Source organism: Petaurus breviceps, unplaced genomic scaffold (genome assembly GCF_028583685.1).
Source record: "Petaurus breviceps papuanus isolate PSGF00001 unplaced genomic scaffold, PetGlider_PUasm1.0 80, whole genome shotgun sequence".
Classification (NCBI taxonomy): Eukaryota; Metazoa; Chordata; class Mammalia; order Diprotodontia; family Petauridae; genus Petaurus; species Petaurus breviceps.
The window spans coordinates 21,096,893-21,118,367 of record NW_027186540.1 but is presented as its reverse complement, the minus strand read 5'-3'; the positions used below and the strand labels follow the sequence as shown (position 1 = coordinate 21,118,367).

The 21,475-nt window shown below is 38.1% G+C and overlaps 1 protein-coding gene across 1 annotated transcript in view; it reads left to right on the top strand.

The window, feature by feature from the left end:
* Positions 1 to 21,475, top strand: part of LOC138175977 (F-box and leucine-rich repeat protein 13-like) — a 205,099-nt gene that overhangs the window by 99,344 nt on the left and 84,280 nt on the right. The window contains exons 7-10 of the mRNA XM_069106590.1: positions 3,353 to 3,470; positions 3,561 to 3,723; positions 16,255 to 16,374; positions 19,631 to 19,757. Of these exons, the coding sequence (XP_068962691.1) occupies positions 3,353 to 3,470; positions 3,561 to 3,723; positions 16,255 to 16,374; positions 19,631 to 19,757 (528 nt within the window). The remainder of the gene's footprint in view (positions 1 to 3,352; positions 3,471 to 3,560; positions 3,724 to 16,254; positions 16,375 to 19,630; positions 19,758 to 21,475) is intronic.

Sequence of the window (21,475 nt, the reverse complement as noted above, 5' to 3'; positions counted from 1 at the left end):
GCCCTAGGGCTGGGCAAGTTAAGGGAAAGGCTATGGCTGTGGCATAGTTTTTTTCACCGTATTCATGGTTTAGCTCTGCCCTCTCTCATATTTCAAAATGGGTAATGGCAGAATCATTGCCAAGCAGTTGGGATTAAGGATAACCGTTTGAAGCAAGTTGAGCACACAGTTGTGGGCCTGGTCTTTAAAAAAGGTGACATTTTGGCCTGATATTTACAGCATGACATTTGCCTTGTGGTGATTTTGTTGTCATGAGGATCCCATCTGATCTAGAGCATATGACTAGGCTAGGTGACTCAACTGGCTTTTTGGAGAGTGGTAGACCAAAGATGCCCCTGTAAATATCCTTTATCTTCTCATGCCAAGAGACAAGATGGGCAGAATAGTGTATATACTGTCAGAAGTGGTCACTGTAGCTTGTTTTTCTTTATCACAATGGTAGACCCATTGAAAGTGGGGAGAGGACAGAACTGCCCAGGGATGAGGAGCAAGGACCAAAGGGCAAGGTGCAAGGGTCTGCTTCCATAGAGTTTCTGAAGCTTCCCTCAGTCCCTATTCTCAAGTAGCTCACAGTCTAATGGGGAAGACTACATGCAAACAACTTTGTACAAGTAAAATCTATAGAAGACAAATGGTGGGGGTCAGGGAGGGATATCACAAAGGGCAGGCACTGGTATTAAGGGGAATTGGGCAAGGCTTCTTGTAGAAGGTGAGATTTTAGCTAGTACTTGAAAGAAGTCAGGGAAGCCAGGAGGCAGAGATGAGGAGGAAGAGAATTCCAGGCATGGAAGACAGCCAGAAAAAAATGGGTAGAGTTGGAGACAGGGAATCTTATCCAAATAACAGAAAGGAGGAGAGTGTCTCTGGATTGCAGAGGATATGGAAGGGAGTAAAGTGTAGGAAGACTGGAAAGGTTAGAAAAAGTGTTATTTTTTTTTTTTACAAATCATTATGTTAACTATATAGGCAGCTAGGTAGCATTGTGGATTAGGTATAGGCTTATAATCAGCAAAATCTGAGTTTGTAGCCTGCCTCAGATACTTAACAGTAGTGTGACTTGAGTAAGTTACTTGTCCTTTCTCAGCCTTGATCTCCTCCCCTGAAAAAATGGAGATAACATTAGTACCTACCTCCTGTGGTTGTCATGAGAACTGAAGGGGAGTCTTTGTAAAGCACTTTGTAATCCTTAAAGTACTACATAGCTGTTACTGGGTAAAATGCAAAATTGGACTGAACGTGAAATTTACCACGTGCAACACACTCTCGTGTCACTGATTTGACCTTAGTATTGATTTCTGCCTTGAATCCCTTGTTAATGAAAGGACTTAACCCTCAGTGGTGTCAAACTCAAACAGAAACAGATTCTTGCCAGCCACTTATCCGTCTTAGAAAACCACAAAGTAACATTATCTGGGTTGCGCTGTGCTTTTTGTTTATTTTGTTAAACATTTCCTTGTTACATTTTAATCTGCTTCAGGACACACAAGTTTTGTGGGCCATGGGTTTGACAATTCTGTTCTAGTCAAATCTCTAAGCCCTAAATTGCAGAGATGGTGCCAATTTATATCAATGGAGTGACCTCACCTGGGAATTCCTTATATCAATGACATCTCGTATTTCCCTCTCCTCATAGTGCCTTACCTCTGAGATCACTTTCCATTTATATTGTTTATGTATCTGATGATATAGTTTTTGCATTTTGCCACAATCCCCTATTCTAATGTGAGCTCTTTGAAGTCAGAGACTGTGAATTTGCCTTTCTTTGTATCTCCAGCACTTGGCACAGTATTTGGTACATTATTAAATGTCTGTTGACTATTCCTTCTTCAGAGCTAGTTGTATAAGTTTTGACAAGTTTGTTGGTACATACCAGCCTTTTGCTGGTGCATACAGGTGGAAAAGAGAGCTCATTATATATATAGGGGATATCTTATCTATGCATATATACATATACACATAGAAGTTTATACATATACTTGTAAACATCTAATTTCTTTGTGTCCTTGAATCCCTTGTGAAAATTTTCCATTGCTCTCCAGCTACTTTTGTTTTATGGTGTAATTTAAACACAAAGTTTTAGTATATAAAAGTAGTTTGGAGCTTGTCAGCATTACAGATAAGGTAACAGGATCCACTGAATGTGGCAATCCTTTTTGATGTTCCTTTTTCTCATGACTTTTTATACACTTAGGACATGGTCATTCAATTATTATGTTATATTAACATTTAAATGGTACTTGATGTTCTGTCCTCTGACATTAGCAAACTTTATTAGAAAATTTGAACTATGTTACTATTTTTAAAAAATGGTAAAAAGATTTGAAGGCTGTAACTAATGAACTAATTAGGATGGATTTGATTTAAATCACTAGTCAAGAAAACTAATAAATCTTTAAAACTGATATGTTTTAGCAATAGATGTCTGAGTGTTTTTTTGGCTTTTGCAGAAAATTGACAAGTTTAATTTAGTTATTCAAGTAAAGCTTTTAATTTTTAGAGATGAGCTTTCTCCAATTTAACCATTATATTTTTGCCATGTAGCAGTAATAAAGCTGTCATTGAAACTAGATATAAACTTTGCAAAGGAAGAAGTTCATATGTTTTATATTTTTAAGCCAATACATGTATGTTTTAATTAAACAAATATTCACTTTGGAATTTTTATTGTGGAATTTGTAGGTTAAAAAAAAAACTTGGCCAAGACAATATGAAAGAGAAAATATTGGGTTTTGTAGTAAACTCATTTTTCACTTTGCTTTTTCTGTTTACTTATAGATCTGGGGGTGGGATGGGGAAAGAGGGCATTTTTCTACTTTAATTCCCAAAGAATGTCTCAGTTTAGAATGTATTAACCTAAAGGAAGAGATTATTAATTTTGTATTTACAAGGGAAACTGTTAAAAGTGGAGTTTTCATTTCATTAGTATTTCAGGAATTCAGGTGTTTTAAGTGATTTTTAACAGTTCACAAGCCTTCTTTGAAAAATTTATCTGTGAAATATATTTGTTGAATAGTTCATTTTTTGCCCTGAAATTTCTCATAATTGATATTATGGAAGACTGATTGTTAAAGGCTGCAATAGACACCTTTTTTTTCAGCTGGTAAGGATTGATCCAAATTAGAGAGAAGACTGAGTTTGAATCCCAGCTCTGACTGTTAGCACCTGTGCAACCTTGTGCAAGTCATATCACTTCTATGGGCTATGGTTTCTTCATCTTGAAAACATGTGCATTTTACTTTGATGTGCCCTCTAAGGTGCCTTTCCTGCTCTAAATATATGAAAGGCTTAGTTCTATAATTGTTCTAGAATATAGGGTTTGTTCTGATCATCTTTTTTTTTTCTCTTCTTAAAGGTTTTAGTTGAAAGGTGCAAAAACATTACATCTGTAGTATTCATTGGTTCTCCTCATCTCTCTGACAATGCTTTTAAATATCTTACTGACTGCTCACTTAGCAAGGTTCGAGTGGAAGGTTAGTGACATTATTAAACTATTTCATCACTATTATTGATCTTGAATATTAACGGTAAATGTGATGCCTTTGGGGTCTATATTTTAACAGGAAATAATAGGATCACTGACTTAACTTTCAAACTTATGGATAAATGTTACGAGGATCTCCGCCATATTTATATGACCGATTGTGAGAGGATTACTGATGTCAGCCTTAAGTCGATTGCTAATTTGAAGAATCTTCTCGTATTGAATTTAGCCAATTGTATAAGGTAATCTGATTTTTCAGTGAACCAGCCATTTTAACAAAAGTACTTAATCCATAATGTTGTGGTTAGATCTTTAAGACATTGCCAAAAGCATTGGAGTAGTCCACTTAACCTAAGTAGTTTTGAGATACATAGCATCTTGATACCTCAGTTTTCCTGTTAATAAAAGTCATCATTTTGTAAAGTTGAATGAAACATTTTGGACTACTTATAAGAAAGGCTATATACCATCCTATTGGAAAGCATCCCAACTCTTTTAGAAAGGAGTTCTAATTACTGTTTAAATTATTCTGTTTTCTTAACCTTTTATTGATTAATATCTCTTATGGCAAGTCCAAAGCACCAATCCAGAAAGAGGACAGTGGTATATAACAGCATGCCCCATATTACACCAATAACTGAATCAATTAAATCATTTTAGTTTTATTAAAGTTGATGAAACATATATGAAAGACTTTCTAGAAAGGAAATGAGGATACAGGGTTTAGTCTCTTGTTCTAGGAATATCTTTATCTACATTTGACCAATATTGTGGTCCCCTGTGGGAGGGAGAGGAATGTAGGTATTAGAACCTCTTCTAGAGATGGAAGCAGGCAGAAATGCTCTATGGCAGCTTCTCAAACTTTAATCTTTTAGCTACCTGCCAGGTTTCTCTATTTCTTCATTACTCCTTTAACTTATTCTGAATGTTGATGTTTCCTCCCCCATCTTCATACCTTTGGTGCCCCATGCCCTAAAGCTTCTGACTTGTAGCACTTTATTCTAGACTTGCCTTCTGTAGACATTACAGCGTTCCAAAGTTAAAATCCTGTCTCTTCCCACCCATATAAGACTCATATTCTCTCAGTGTTCTATTCCCATTGTTTTTTTTTTGCAGAGGAAAGTAGTAGTCATTTATACCTTGGTATGAATTATTTTAATAGTGTTACCCCTCATGGATATTTACATTCATTACTTAAACAGGTAATGAGTATCTGCTATGCGCTAGGCACTGTGAGAGATACTATAAAAAAACACAGACAGTTCTTTTCCCTAGGGGATTTATAATCGCATATTGGCACAGAACATATTCAGGACATAATAACAATACAAGACAGTAAAGATTAAGCACCAATAATCATTGTACAGATAAGAGCTTTAATAGAGTAAGGACAGGAAACATCAGCTTGAAGTGGAGCAGTAAGGGTATGTATCAAGAAGAGAGTCTGACTTGAACTAGAGATGTTGAAGGACAAATAGACAAGTAAAAGAGATGGGTAGAAAGGAAGGAGAGAACAATTCAGGTGAGGGGGGTAGCATTGGTGCAGAGGGGAGAATCATCACTATGTTTTCAAAGGAAAATGAAGGAATCAGGCTGGTGTTTCTGTCAGGCTGTTGTGGGACATAAGGTTGGTGAAGCAAAGATTGATTAAAAAAGAGCTAGACCAGCAAGGTTTGATCCAGTGGCAGCTTTGGAACAAGGGAATTGTTCTGTTTCACTTTATCCAGAGCCTGGAGGCTCTGGAATGAGGAATCGCTGACCTCCATTTTGGGGTTAACCTAAGAGTAAGTACCAGACAAACAGAGGCAAAAGACGTGTCAGCATAGGAAGCCACAGGTTAAAAGGGCCAGAGAAGAGTTGATGTCTTGAGGAATGAGAGCAGACAACCCTCAGTCCTAGCACCATGAAGCAGGAAACTGAGAGTGACAGGCACTAAGTGTGAACTAATAATAAAAAAGGCATAGTGAAGGAGTAAGGTGCAGATGTTATGACTCATATACCTGCACTAAAAAAGGCTTATCTGGCACTTGCCCATATGGCATTACCCATGCCTTCTCATCTGATTCCCTGATCTTCAGGTACTACTTCAGGGCACAAGAACAAGAGGGGAGTAACGAGGTGTGGAACAAGTTTTAGGATTGTTGACTAGATGGTAGTAATCAGAAGCATCAGAAAAGGAAGAAACTGTATTCAGAGAAACTGACTAAGAGGCTATTACTGTAACAGACAGGAGATAGTGAGGACCTGGATTAGGGTGGCAGCAATGGAACTGGAGACAGAAGGGCAAGAGCCTGGACAAGAATAAATAGGCATAATGGACTATCCAAAGGCAAAGGGGGCTCAGAGGTCATCTAGTCCCGTACATACCCAAGAAAGTCCCTCTTCTACAAAAATCCCTGACAGGCAGTCATATAATCTATACATGAAGACCCTCAGTGATTAGCAAGTCAGTCCACTTTGCTTTGGGACAGCTCTAGTTATTAGAAAGCTTCCCGCCTTGTATCCAGCCAAAATCGGTTTTTCTATGATATCCATTGCTTCTAATTCCACCTTTTGAGAACAACTAAAACAATTTCTCTTCCACATGATGCCTCTTTAAAATGCTTGAAGAAAGCTGTAATGGACTTTGTAAATCTCTTCATTTGTCTGAACACCCCGGTTTCCTCCAACTAATCCTTATATGTTATAGTTTCTTGTCCTTTTAACATCCTGGTTATCCTCCTGTGGTTGTACTGTAGCTTATCCACATCCTTCCCAAAATATGGTGCTTAGGACTGACCACATTATGTCCTGACAGAGTATGGCAGAACTCTCCACTTCCTCATTCTGAACACTGTTCTATGAATGCAGTCACGGATTGCATCAGTTTTTCTGGCTAATATGCTGGATATCAGACTACAGTTAGAGTCCATCAGAAATACAAAACAAAAGCACATGAATGGTTGTCTAGCTACCACCTTTCCATTCTAGACTTATAGTTGACTCTTTGAACTAAAGTGTAGGGCTTTCCATTTATCTCTACTAAATTTCATGTTATTAGATTTGACCCAATCGTCATAGTTTGGAATCCAAATTCTCTCTTGCAGTTTACTATGTTAGTTATCCTTAGCTTTGTGTTATCCATAGATTTATTAAGTGTGACATCTATACTTCCATCCAAGTTATTAGTAAAATTGTATAAGAAAACAAAGCCAAGGTTAGAGTCCTTTTTCACTCCACTAGAATTCCTTCCTAGTCTTGAGGTAGGTGGTACATTAGAGAATGCTGGGCTTGGAACCAGGGAGATCTAAGTTCAGATCTGGTCTCACATATTTACTATCGTGACCCTGGGAAAATCACTTAACCTCTGTCTTCCTGAGTTTTCTTAACTAAAAATGGGAATGGCACCTATCTTCCAGGTTGTTGTAAAGTTCCAATGACATATTTATAAAGTGCTTCACATTAGTGCTTGGTGTATAGTAGGAGCTTAATAAATGCTCATTTCTTTCCTTTCTTGACAGTGATCCATTATTCACCACACTTTGTATAGAGTTATTCAGTTAGGCCTAAATTTACCTAACTATGCTGTGATTTAGTACACAGCTCTCCATCTTTCCCACAAGGAGGTCATGAAACATTATCATGGCCTTTTTGAAATCTAGGCATTTTATGAATACAGCATTCCTCTGATCTACAGATTCAGTGACCCTGTCTAAAAGAGAAAAATGTTACCCTGGCATTTCTTTTTACTTGGAGTCATGCTGGTTGTAGTATCACTACTTCCTATTCTACATATTCATAAACTATGCCTTTAATTATAGGATGAAGATAGAGTCTAGACCTATAATTTTATTAGTGTGGGGGAACTCCCTGGTGAAGAAACTGCTTTACCAATTCACAATGGCACTTTATCTGAAATTTACAGTTCAGAGAGATACCTAGAACACTGAGGTCAACCCGGTATGACAGAGGTCTTCCTGGCTTTGAGGTCAATTCATTCACTGTGCCCCAGTGCTTCTCATGCCTTTAATATTATGCTCCAGAAGTCTACCAGAAATTCCCAAGAAAGTCAGGCCTACTAGCGTATAGATTAAAAAGTCCTGTTTGTCCCCCTTTTGAAAAATTGGAGCAATATTTGTATCCCTTCCAATTACCATTGGTAGAGGCAATTTCATATAAGTGATGGAGTGAAGATGGCCTTGATAGAGCAGAAATCATTAATGTGAGAATTTCTTCGTTTTATGGAACCATATTTGAAATTGTGTGGTATGGTAAACACGAGCCAGTACAATAGAAAGTGCTATTGCTGTCTCCCTGTAGTCTCTGTTCCAGTAGTTGTCTCTATTACTCTTAGAGGGACTTAAGAACCAGCATTAGCCATTGGTCAAGTGCAGATAAGCCAAAGAGGGTTTCAGAAAGTTATTCTAAAAAGAATTCCTCTATATTCCTTATAAAGATGTGTTCAATAACAGTTAATAAAATTATTAAGAAGAGAACATTTTTGCTCATATTATATCATAAACAAGTTTTGTTATTGTCATAAAATAGGGGGAATGTTAGTGCCATAAAATAAAGCCTCAAGGCCACATGTGGCTCGCTAGGTCCTCAAGTGTGGCCCTTTGACTGAACCGAAACTTCATAGTACAAATTCTCTTAATAAAAGGATTTGTTCTGTAAAACTTGGACTCAGACAAGAGACTACACCTGAGAACTAGAAGGCCACATGTGGCCTCATGGCTGCAGGTTCCCCACCCCTGATCTAGGGGATGAAAAAAGGAAAGATCTCTCAAAGAAGTTCATACTGTGATTCCAACTTCCTTCCCTTTCATCTCTTTCCTTCTTTGATGTATCTCCTTCCTCTGCTTATATTCAGCAAAATATTTTTAAGTACCTAATTGGTGTAGAGTACATAGACACTGCATAAACTGTGAATATTTACCCCTTCCAGTGTATACAGTTAAAGAATGTCATCAATATAGTTTCCTTAGGCAGCTTAGCTTAGATTTATAAGCTCTAAAATGTATGGTGGTCAGTGTACTGTAGATTTTAAAATATAAAAGAGTCACTGTGAGCTATCTTTGTCCACTTTTATTTCATTTCATTTCTACCCCTCAGTCTTGAAGCTACTTCCTTAGCTCTTTGTCTAGTTTCCAAAAGAGTTAGGTTATTGCCTTCTGGCCCTTCAGTTCCACTCTGTGTGCTTCTAATTGAAACTGTACTGAGATTTAAGCCACTTCTTTCACACACATTGCTGGTTTATTCCTGCCTCTGATCCTAGAAAATTCTATCTTCTTATTCTCTTCTCTCTTTCTTCTTGGCTTGTAAGATAGACTTCTTTCTCCTGAACATCTCCTAGATATTTTGTTCTTCCTTCTGTTTTTTTAATTTGTCTTGTGTTATTCTATTTCACTCTATAAATCTCCCTTAAACTCTGTATCTTGAATCTTTAATACTTCCTTTTTCCTTCTCTCCCATTCCCATTTTTGTAGGGGTTTCACAACCACTCTTCTCTCAGACAATCAATCAATAAGCATTTCTGAAGGGACTTTGATGTTCCACTCAATGTCCTAGGCCCTGGGGATGCAAATATAAAAATGAGATAATCCCTGTGCTTGAACAGCTTATATTCTGCTGAATGTTGCTTCCTTTCTCACATTTTAGCCAAATTGCAGATGAGCCTCTCAGAATTTAGCTAGGTTAGTCGTCAGATGACAGATGCAGAGGCCATTACCAGATCTATACTCAAAAGCCTTTTTAGCTAATAGGACCTGACAGAATATGTACTCTGCTAGCACAAGCTTCAAGAACCCAGGTTCACATTCATCACAACATGAGGCACTGGGGGAAGACATTTAGACTCTCTCTTTCCTGTCCTTATGGTGCCTTACCTGCACCATATTATTATCCCATCCCCTGAGTTCATCCAAAAAAAATCTCATAGTATCACCTTCAGAGTTTTCATAACACAGATTTACATTTTAAAAGTAGCTTGTAGTAGCTTTGAATATATCCTTACCAGTACTTAAGACCCACACTTCTATTGGGAATGTCTTTTCTAAACTCATAATTCTTTGTGGATAAGAAGAAAGTGAGAAAATTTTACCACTGTTGGTATTGCAAGGAATTTTAAATTAAAATTTTAAAATTTCAAATAATTTATGTGCAGTATTTCTAGCTGATTTATTTAGATTCTATGAAAAGGATGTACATTAAAAAAAGACATGTAGAGGAAGACTTGGAAAAAGACCACTACACAGGTGTCCCAGAGCTAAATTATTTTTTTTCTCCCTTTTTATATTTTTAACTTTATGTCATTCATTTCCACAAGATTTGGAGCTACACATTTTCTCCCCAATTTTCCCTACCCACCACCCCAAAACAGTGATCCCACTGAATATCCCCTCCCCCAATCTGCTCTCTCTCATTTTTCCTCCATTCCCCCCTTGACTTTCCAGTAGGGCATGGTGGATCTCCCTGCCCTCGTGCCTATATATCTCATTTCCCAGCTACTTGTAAAATAATAATAATAACAATATGTATATACATTTTTAAACATTTGATTTTAAAACTTTCAATTCCAGATTCTTTCCCTTCCTCCTTCGTCACCCACCCTCACTGGGAAGATAAACAATTCAATATAGGTTGTACATGTGTATCTATGCAAAACTTTTCCATAGTGGATATATTGTGAAAGAATGACTATTTTTCCCTTCATCCTATCCCACCCCAACTTGCTCTACTCTCTACTTTGATCCTGTCCCTTTTCAAAAGTGGGTGCTTCCAACTTCCTTCCACCCCAGCCTGCCCGCCCTCCAATCATTCCCCCTCTCCTCCCATTTCCCTCTACTCTCCTGTAGGGTGAGATACCCTACCCAGTGTGTATGTCATTCCCTCCCCAAGCCAAACTCAATGAGAACAAGGTTGACTCATTCCCCTTTGCCCTCCTGTTCTTCCCCTCCATTGCAACAATTTTCCCTTGCCTCTTCTATATGAGACAATTTACCCCATTCTGTCTCTCTCCATCTCCTCTCATTATATTCCTTTCTCACCTCTTAATTTCACCTTTTAAGTATCATCCCTTCCTATTCAATTGTTCCTGTGCCCTCTGTCTATGTATACATGAAGACATATATACACACACTCACATATGTATTCATACACCCATATACCCTCCTATATAGACATTTATATGTATACATATATACACATATACATACACACAAATATATATATATATATATATACATTTCTATTCCCTTCAACTATTCTCATACTGAGAAAAGTTTCATAAGTTACAATGATTGTTTTTCCATATAGGAATATAAGTAGTTCAACTTTGATAAGTTCCTTATGATTTCTTTTCCCTGTTTACCTTCTCAAGCTTCTCTTGCTTCTTGTATCTGAATGTCAAATTTTCTATTCGACTCTGGTGTTTTCATCAAGTCCTCTATTCCACTGAATGACCATATTTTCCCCTGGAACATGATACTAAGTTTTGCTGGGTAGGTGATTCTTGGTTTTAATTCCAGCTCCTTTGATCTCCAGAATATCATATTCCAAGCCCTTAGATCACTCAATGTAGAAGCTGCCAAGTCCTGAGTTATCCTGATTGTGTTTCCACAATATTGAAATTGTTTCTTCCTAGATGCTTGTAATATTTTCTCCTTGCTCTGGGAATTCTGGAACCTGGCTATAATATTCCTAGGAGTTTTCTTTTGGGGATCTTTTTCAGGAGGTGATGGGTAGACTCTTTCAACCTCTATTTTGCCGTCTGGTTCTAAAACATCAGGGCAATTTTCCTTGAGAATTTTTTGAAGGATGATTTCTAGGTTCTTTTTTTGAACATGGCTTTCAGGTAGTCCAATAATTTTTAAATGATCTCTCCTGGATCTATTTTCCAGGTCAGTGGTTTTCCCAATGAGATATTTCACATTGCCTTCTATTTTTTCATTTGTTTGGATCTGTTTAATAGTATCTTGATTTCTCATAAAGTCACTAGCTTCCATTTGCTCTAGTCTAATTCTGAAGGAATGATTCCCTTCAGTGAGCTTTTGAGATTCTTTTTCCATCTGGCAAATTTGGCTTTTTAAGGCATTCTTCTCCTCATTGCCTTTTTGAGCCTCTTTTGCCATTTGAGTTAGTCTATTTTTAAGGTGTTATTTTCTTCAGTCAGGTTGTTGACTTTCATTTCATAATTTTCTTGCGTTGTTCTCATTTCTCTTCCCAATTTTTCCTCCACTTCTCTTATTTGATTTTCAAAATCCTTTTTAAGTTCCTCTATGGCCTGGAACCAGCTCATATTTTTCTTGGAAGCTTTTGGTGCAGGAGTTATGACTTTGCTGTCTTCCTCTTGTTCTGTGCTTTGATCCTTTTTGTCCCCAAAACAGGAGCGTAAAATTAGGTTGCTCTGTTTGCTTGGCTTCCTTTGCTTGCTCATGTTACCACTCAGTTACTTGACTTTTGAGCCTTTTGCCACAGCAGAACTCTGCTACCAGAAATGGGAGCTTTATTTCAAATGCTGGGGTTTTCGCAGCTGCTGGAGGTATTAGTTGGATGCCCTCTCTGTAGCCTCCACACCACTCTGGCAGATTGCTCATGCACCCCAGGACTTCCACCCTAGAACACAATCCAGATCCAAGCAGGTTAAAGCAAGAGCGATTACCCCTCAGCCTGATTGCTTTGTCCCCCTACAATCTACAGACCAGGAGCTCTGAAGCAGCCACGAGGCAGTGGCTCCATGGCTGCAGTGCCTCAGTTGCTTCTCGCCCCAGGGGCAAAGGTTGGATCACACTCTGAATTCCCAGGTCCCAAAGTCCACACTGCACTGACCTCTCACTTTGTCTTTGGCATTTATGGGTTGATAATTCTGGAAACCACCACAGCTGATGGTGATCTGAATCCCCCCAGCTGGCAGCTGGTCAGGTCGCCCTGAGGCTAGAACCTCAGGCTTCTGGGTCTGGGCTTGGCTCCCAGGGCACTATACTGGCCGCTTCCTGCCACCCTGCCAGGCTGTCCTCTGTAGGAGGTTAGCTTCTCTGTGTCATTTTGTGGGTTCTGTAGCTCCAAAGTTTGTCTAGAGTCATTTTTTACATGAATTGTAGGAGGTGGGAGCTGGAGCTGTGTGGAAGTCCTGTTTCTACTCCGCCATCTTAACTCTTCCCCCACAGAGTTTTGGGACACCCTATATTTCTAAATTTTCAAATATATATTTCCAAATCTAAGTTTCTTCTGCTTAATAGTTTAACTCTAGTCAGCATTTCAGGATACTACATGCCATTTTGGAAGTGAGTAGAAGTCATTACACAAGCAAACCAGGAAGTTTTTTCCATCTTGCAGATGATTTTTCCTTTTCATTTAATAAGGACAGTCAAGAATACTTACAGGAAGTAAATGAAGTGGTAAAAAGTAGAAGGAACAATTAGGCAACTCTGCTGAACAAGATGTTCTCACTTAAAATATATATATATATAATTTCATTGAAAGATTAAAGAGAGCATAGGATTGGAATAAGCAGAGTGTCCACCCACCCACAGTATGTAATCCAAAGTTTATCCATGGATTGACTGTTTGGAACTCAGTGCATTTTCCCATATAAATGACAGTTAGGGTCCCAGGCCATCAAAAGACTATTATACCCATGATATGGTTGAAGTACAGTACTAATAGTTTTACATAGTCACCATTTATAGATCATTATTTAATGAGAAAATGCACTTTGAGCTCTAATAGTAATGAAATTCAGTAGTAGTGAATCCCTCTTAAGTGATGAGGGTCAATAAGGGAAAGGGTATGTGTGTATCTCATGAAATGATAGCTTATTAATTCACTATAGTTCTATATCAGCAATAAAAAAAGACCTCTCCAGAACCTCTATATTTTACTTGAGAAGGAGGCACCTCTTTGGATCAGTTATTTCTCAGACCTTTTTAAAGAGAGAATTGAAGAACAGTTTTCTTAATGGAGATGAAGCCAAGGGCTTCAGGTTTTTATGCCTCTGATACCCATTTTTATGACCAAGTTCTTTCTAAGTTGAAATTTTTGTAGATTGGAGACCCTGTAGTGTTTATTTACTTTTTTCTAGAAATGATTTTGCCTTAGAAAGAAACAAATGACAGCAGGAATAATTGGGAAGAGCAGAGATTGCAAGTGGGGGCACCAAAACCCAACTTCTCCTTTCTTTTTCCCGATCTATTTCTCATTCTTGTGCAGTGTCTGTCATATAAGACACTAGTTGATTGATTGATTGTGATGGGAAATTACTCTAGATTAGACATATAAAGAAAGGAAACAGCCTACTTATCCTGGTATTTGGCAACAGAGTCCCTTTTAATGTCTTCTCTGTTTATTTTATCTGACTTTAAAGATAATTTTATGAAGGCAGGAGGAATAATAGTCATGTTTATATTGTAGGAACTTAGAAATGCTTATGTGGTGTAGTGAAGGCTGATTTCCCCCCCTACAAACACACACACACATACTTCACCACATATAGTATGGGGGTGGCATTATGTGACTTCAAGGGGGACAGAATAGACATCTCTAGTCTGTTGTTTTCCTACCCTTCTCTAAGGAAGACTTCATTTCTTTCTAGGAGAGGAAGAATGAAGTTGGGGCTGGAGGCCACTCTCCTTTCCTCAAAAGAAGGATAGGGGGTATGCTAGAATTAAATCTTTTTGATCCCTTTTCTTTGTGTAGGAGATATGAACAAGTTCAAGCTAAATTCTGATTGTTGTTCATTATTGGGAAGAGGAGGACCCCAACCTCTATATCCAAGGCTTGATTCCTTTCCCACCAGAACCCACAATGTACACATATAATACCTGGTTCCACAATGAAAACATATAACTTAGCCAAGAAACTCATTTATCCAAATCAAAGCAAAACAATTAAGAGAAAGTATACATAGGAAGAATATATACTAGATAATACAGAGTGAAGGAGCTCTTCCATTGGGATGGAGGTAACTTAGCTCAACTTGGAGAGAGAATACAAGATCTCATTCAGGGGGACGTTCAAGACAGTCTCTAGTATAGGAAGCTGGGGAAAGGATATGATGGAGACTGTCAGCTTCTCTCATGTCTTCCCATAGTGCTTTTCTTCAGCAGCTTCATGCAGGTCAGGGCATCCATCTCCACTATTGAGGAAAGAATCCCATACCAATGGGCTTTTGGACTGGAGTTAACAGTTTTTAAAAAAATAAATTGTTGTTATTCCGTTAATGCCAGTATTGTTAATGGTTTTCCACAAAATCCAATGGTTATTCAATGAAATTTGATTTTAGAAAGCTGAGAAAAGACCTCTTACATTGTCTTTCTGCAGCATAGTAATGACCTTGGGTTCTCAAAGTACAAGCTCAGACAGGTCCTACTAAGCTGTATCAATCAACCAGTTAATCAACAAGTGTTTATTAAGTGCTAAGCACTGGGGATACAAATATAGCAGCAAGCACCCCAGCGTCCAGCAGGGTGGCTGCCAACACAGGTTCTTAGATGTGCTTTGCTAAAGGAAAGCAACTCAAAATGGGTTAATATGCTTACTTTAATCAAACATATATCGTTTACCTAGTTCAGGGGAAAAAGGTCAGCACCCTGAGCTTCAGAGTATACAGAGGTTATAAGCATAAGTTACAAGAACATTTCAGCAGATAGGCTTCAAAACTGTCTAACCATTACATACATCCATACCTAATCCCAGTTACCAGAAAGGGAAGCATCAACATCTGGGTTTTCAAAGCTGTGGGGCTCTCAACAATGGCTGCCCAGAGTCTCATCTGGTCAAATCACACAACAATTCTCAAAGTGAGCCCCAGAGCAAAGCCTCACATCAGGGCTTATATAGCCTTCTCCTGGCTCAGAGAATGTAACAACCTTCTTGACCCACTGCCTAATCACAAAGTATCTCCTGAAACACAAGCCTCCCACTACAAGTCTCCAGGTGCATTTAAGCCTAGGGGCAGGGAAGATCTTAAAGATTTACATTCCATTTACAACAAAGAATGAACAAAATAGCCTCAGGCCTCAAAAGCTCACATTCTAGTGGGAGAGACATTATATACAAACAACTATGTACTTACAGACTGAATAAAGTGTAAATTGGGAGTGATGTCAGAGGGAAGTCATTAGCATTAAGGGGAAATTAGGAAAGACCTGGAAAGATCTCTTGCAAAAAGTGAGATTTTTAGCTGAGACTTGAAGGAAGCCAGGGGAATTAGGAGCCAGAGGTAAGGAGGGAGAGTATGGCAGGCATGATAGATAGCCAATTAAAATGCGGATGAAAGTGCATGTCCAGAGCATTGAAAATGGAGTGAAAATAGAAAGTCTTTGAATGTGGCATAGTGATAGATCTTGTTGCTAATCCTAGAACCAAACTAGCCAAAGTCAGCAAGACTCTTCTTCAGAATGTTGGCCACCTAATGACAAATATTTTTTGGTTTTGGTAACTCAAAGACTATCTGGTAAGGGATGGAAAGGTTGCAGTCTATGTCAATGGAGAGATTTCCCACACCAACAAAATCATGAATCCTTGAAGTATTTTAGGATCATAAACTAGAAGGACCTTAGAAGCTTTCTGATATTTTACAAATGAGGAAACTGAGACCCAAGAAAGGTAACTGACTTCCCCAAAATTACAGAGATAGTAAGCAGGAGAGGTGGGGTGTGAACCCATGTCTTCTGACTCTAGAGCTAGTGCTTATTTCATTGTACCAACCTGTTTCTGATAATTAATGAAGTGTTTACTACCTAGTATTTCAATTCATACAAAGCATAAATAAAGCAATTTTTTTATCCTTTCAGAATTGGTGATGCTGGCCTAAGGAGCTTCCTTGTTGGACGTTCAAGCTCAAAGCTTAGAGAGCTGAATTTAACTAACTGTACCCAAATAAGTGATATTGCCCTTGCACAAATGGGAGAAAGGTATGGCAAAGGACTATAGTGTTCTGCATTATTTCATCACTAATGAAATATACAATAATAACTTTTTATTTTCTATAATTTGGAGAAAATGAGTAGACAACAAAAAAAAGCTAGCCTTCACTGAAATTTTGGTTAAAAGTAGCCATGACTATTAAGTTGTATATCTATGGAGCCAGGGTAGTCTGTCACCAATTTTCTGTTAAAAGAAAGGTTTGATATAAGACAATATATTATAAAGATAGAATACCTAGAAAAAGGGACCATTTCACTACATTTTGAGGGCATAATTTTTCCTTGAACTATACACACTTTGCCTTTTTCATCCATGTATAGAGTGGATGTAGAAGTCACACATCCACCATAACTACAAGTATAATTGGCACAGAATTGAAGTACTTTTCTGGATGCTTTATCAAAGCTCTTAACTGACCAGAAGACTTTTTGAATTGCAGTGGTGGTGATGACAATGATCAGAAGTTTAACAGTTACTAAAATACCAACTAATAGTTATAACCATTATTTGTTGTTCAGTCATTTCAGTCATGTCTGCCTCTTGTGACCGCTTTTGGGGTTTTCGTGGCAAAGATACAGGAGTGGTTTGTCATTTACTTCTCCAGATCATTTTACAGATGATAAAACTGTGTCAAAGAGGGTTAAGTGACTTGCCCAGCATCACAGCTAGTGATGTCTGAGGCCATATTTGAACTCAGGAAAATGAGTCTTTCTGACTTCATGTTGCTCCATAACAGTTGTTATTTATACCTATCTGAATACATTCATTGCCAACTTGTCCCTGTACTTCAAACTTTTAAAATTGGGTGTGATCATCATCTCACAGTTATATTGTAGTTTACAAAGCATTTTCTTCCCAGCAGCCATGTGAAGTAGGTTGTTCAAATATCATATACTATTATATAGCCTAGGGAACCTTGTATCTAGTACTTGGTACTATATGCTTAGCATGGATTTTGTTGACCTGAAGTGGAGAGAGTGACACACCAAAGAAGGCACAGAAACTGCAGCTGAGACTGTTTAAATGACCTACCCAAAGCCACTTATTTGGTATGTGTGGGAGCTGAGTCAAGTCCAGCAAAAAGCAATATATTCATTTCCTTACAATGAATTATACATGGTTCAGACATGCAGAATGTGTGGGAGGATGGATTTTTCTTTCCAACAAAATGTCCTAACCATGTTGCCAAAAACTTGTGGACCTTAGAAGGTAGTTCTTAGAGGCCAGCACATATATTACTAAAATTAATGGTCATGTAAAACATTTTGTTTCGTGTCTTGGATTTGGAGCCCAGTTTTTCCATTTACTTTCTTTGCGACCCTGGACAAACCACGGCTTCTCAGGGTTTCAGGTCTCTCATCTGGTGAGGGAAAAGATTGGAAAAGATGATCTATCTCTGAGGCCCCTTCCAATTCTAAAACCTATGGTTCTATAACTTAGTGTTGACCTGCGTGACACTAAAAGATGCTTCCTCCCACGAAGGGAAGGGAATATGCCATTATATAGTGCTTATATGTGCCAGGAACTGTGCTAAGTGCTTTTTAAAATAAATATTGTCTCATTTGATCCTCACAACAACCCTGGGAGAGAGATGCTATTATTATCTCCATTTTACAGTTGAGAAATATGAGGCCAATAGAGTTTAAGTGACTTGCCTAGGATCATCCAGCTGGTAATGTCTGAGACCATGTTTGAACCCACATGTTCCTCATTCTAAGTCCAGTGCTCTGTCCATTGTGCCACAGCTACCTCTGTGTGGTAAATCTGTTGTTGTCACTGGAGGGCAGTTTGTTGAAGATTGAAATGTTTCATCTCTTCTCTTTCTTATGGTCCTTTCCATAGCTTGCATACTCAAAATTTACAAGCCCTCAATTGTAGGAGGATTTAAGATATATTGGAAAGTTACAGAATCTGGATTAGAGTCCCATCTTTGATGTTTACTAGCTGCATCACTATATTACAGTATTTTTAACCTAAGTATTCTCATCTTTAAAATGAAAAAAAGGTAATATTTGGACAAATGGGCCTTCTTCCAGCCCTGCCTAGAGATCCTATGCTGTCCACAAGAAGTGGGCAGAGAATATACAGTAGGAGTGGGGTTCTTCCCCATCATCTCTTCCCCAAACATGTGCCTGCCTGCTCTTGGAGGACCAGGTGAGAGTTTGGGATGGGGGTGCCAGGGAAAGGCTTCAGTATATTGCATGACCCACTTGATGAATTCACGTGAAGAAAATTCTTTGAAAATATGAAGTAGTTTTATGTATATATATATATATATATATATATATGAGTTACTGCAAAAATCAGCAACATCATAGAATAGCAAACAAATCTTATTATATGTAATTTGTGGTCACTGGACATCATAAATGATATTAGGGATGTTTCCCATACAATCACACTGATCTCATTTCTTCCCTAGATTCCTTGCTTCCTCCAGGAACATTCTTTTATGCATTTGTGGAGAACCCAAGAGCGTGGACACTTGGCCATTCATATATAAAATCTAAGTGGACTTTCTCATCATGAGCCTTTAACCCTGGCATCACTATTTAGGACCCAAAATACAACCATTTACCTGCCACACACACTCACTGTACCAAGTTCCCGAACACTCTGTGGCCTGCAGAACTCAAACCTTATCTGATGCTACATCTAATTCCTTTGAGTATGAACCTCAACTCACTCCCTTTCTTGCTTCCTATCTTCCCACCATTCACAGACTCACTGCTTTCATTGCATGTCTCGGTTTACCACTCTTCTAGGACTATTGTTCTCTCCCTCTCAATTATGCTAGTGTTGTGTAGGCGTACTCCAAAACTAATAGAACTTCTCAGTTCATCTTCCTTCCTTTGTATACCCAGAGACTAGTTTTTACCACCAGCTATATGAGAAAGTCCTAATGCTTTTCAAATAGACTCAAGATATAATTGGCAGGTGCTGGCAGATGTGTGCCTTTGCAGTCTAGGGCGCACAACTATATTCCCCTTTACTTAATAATTCCTGACTAATACATCGTGATTTTTTTTCCTTATGGGAAGAGCTGACAAAATACAAAAGTGAACATAAATTTTTTTTAAAAAGTCCCCTCTTCCTCAGTTTTAAATTTCTGAGTTTTATGTAATTTTCTGAAAACCCATCCACTTTTGCCAGACTTAAAAAAGGGAAAAAAAAATCCTCTACTCTTAACAGTGCAACAAAAAGCCAAAATTTACTGGGAACGTGTGTTCGTTTGTTTTTTAGGTGCCGTAGTCTTACCTACTTGAATTTACGTAATTGTACACAGTTGACTGATTGTGGGATTGAGTTCATCACACAGCTTCCCAAGCTGATTTCAATTGATCTTTCTGTAACAGCCATCACTGATGAGGTAAAAAGGGGGAAAAAAAAGTTTGCTAAAAACTGAACTGAATTCTCTAAAATTATTTCTGTATGTTCCATATTAAACTCACAATCCATTGCTATTTGGAAAACTTAAAAATAGACATTTATTTGCTTTAAGAATTTGAATTAAAAGGACAATTTTAGTAATTCTGTTTCTGGGTTATTGGAACATGAATTTATATTAATCAATAGATATTTCTTTGAGGTAGCAAAATGCTACAACATTCTAAATAAACTTTCTAATGGAAGGGAGTTGCATTACTGTGTTCAGTTGTGATTCTTAAGAACAAAAAAAAAGAACAAAATCAGTGAATGGGCAGATGATGTTAGTTATAGTATACAGGAGATTAGTAGGTGATGGCCTGACGGTTTGAGTCCATAATCTATTTGAGTCCACAATCCCCCATTCTATCAGGTATATCCTATAAATCTTTGCCTAGAATAAGATCTCTCATATCACAAGTTTCTCCTGTCTTCTTCCTTCCCCTGTTAAGTTAGCTTGTACAAAACTGTTGTAGGAAAAGGGCATTAATTCTATTTTTTCAATCCCACAATCCTATGGGGGTATTAAAATCTCTTCCTTGAGAGCAACTTTTGTATGGTTCAATGATGAAATAGTATCCTCTCTGCCCCCCCCCCCCTTTAGATATCAGTAGTTACGGGCATTCTTCAGATTGTAGGAAACTGAGGCTCACTGTGGGTCATACTGAATGGGGGCTTCCTTTTTAGGGTTAATGGGAATGGACTTCAGGGAATACTGATTTGCACCTGATTCAATATCGTTCCCTTAACATCCCTAGCCTTTCAAAGTTTAGGTGTATTTCTACATAGAAGCAGTGTTCTATTAAACTACCTTAGACTCATTTGAATCCAGAGTTTTGGTTCTAGAATTCTAGTAAGTTACTCTTTATTCCCCAATACAAAAGTATGCTTATTAAAGAAAGGGAAATCCTGAACACTCTGATACCTGTACTAGAACTTTATTTTTCAGAGTAGAAAAAAATAAAAAGAAATCTGGGTCAGAATCCTTTCTTTTTCTTCCCCTACTTCCTTCCATAATTATGGGTGCTATCCTGTCACTTTACCTGTGTCCTATCTCCTGCCAAAATGGATGGAGAAACCCTAAGTGGAACTTCCCCGCCTCCCTCCGCCAAAAAACAATTTAGTTTCGATAATGAGTTTTGATAGAATGTAGGTAAGTAGAAAATGTCTAGGTCCTCCTTGAGATTGATTATATTGGAAGGGAATTGTACAGGCTTCTAAATTCACTGTTAGGGTCTTGCAACTTTTGACACAGGTAGAATTGGAAGAAGACAGACCTGCTACTAGCCTTATGACACAGATTCATTATTACTCTGTTCTTAGCTGTACTGTCTAGACTGGAACACAAGGCATTTGAGTACAATACTGAGGAATATAGAGATACAAAGGGAAATCCACTCCTGATAATATTCCTAATGCTTGACTTTTCTACCAGCAAGATTTTTTTTTAAACTGGATCACTATCAATCTCTGCTAAGAGACTGAACTCCCCAGTGGCATTAGAATGGGCTGTCTTAAATGAAAAGTGGCTATTTGAGGACAGAAAACAGTGGAGGATGGAAACCAAAGAAAAACTAAAAGAACATGGATACCAAGTAGGATATAGACTTAGAGGAGCCAAGGTGCCAGGACAAGGGAAGCTGGGGAACAAATAGGAAACTT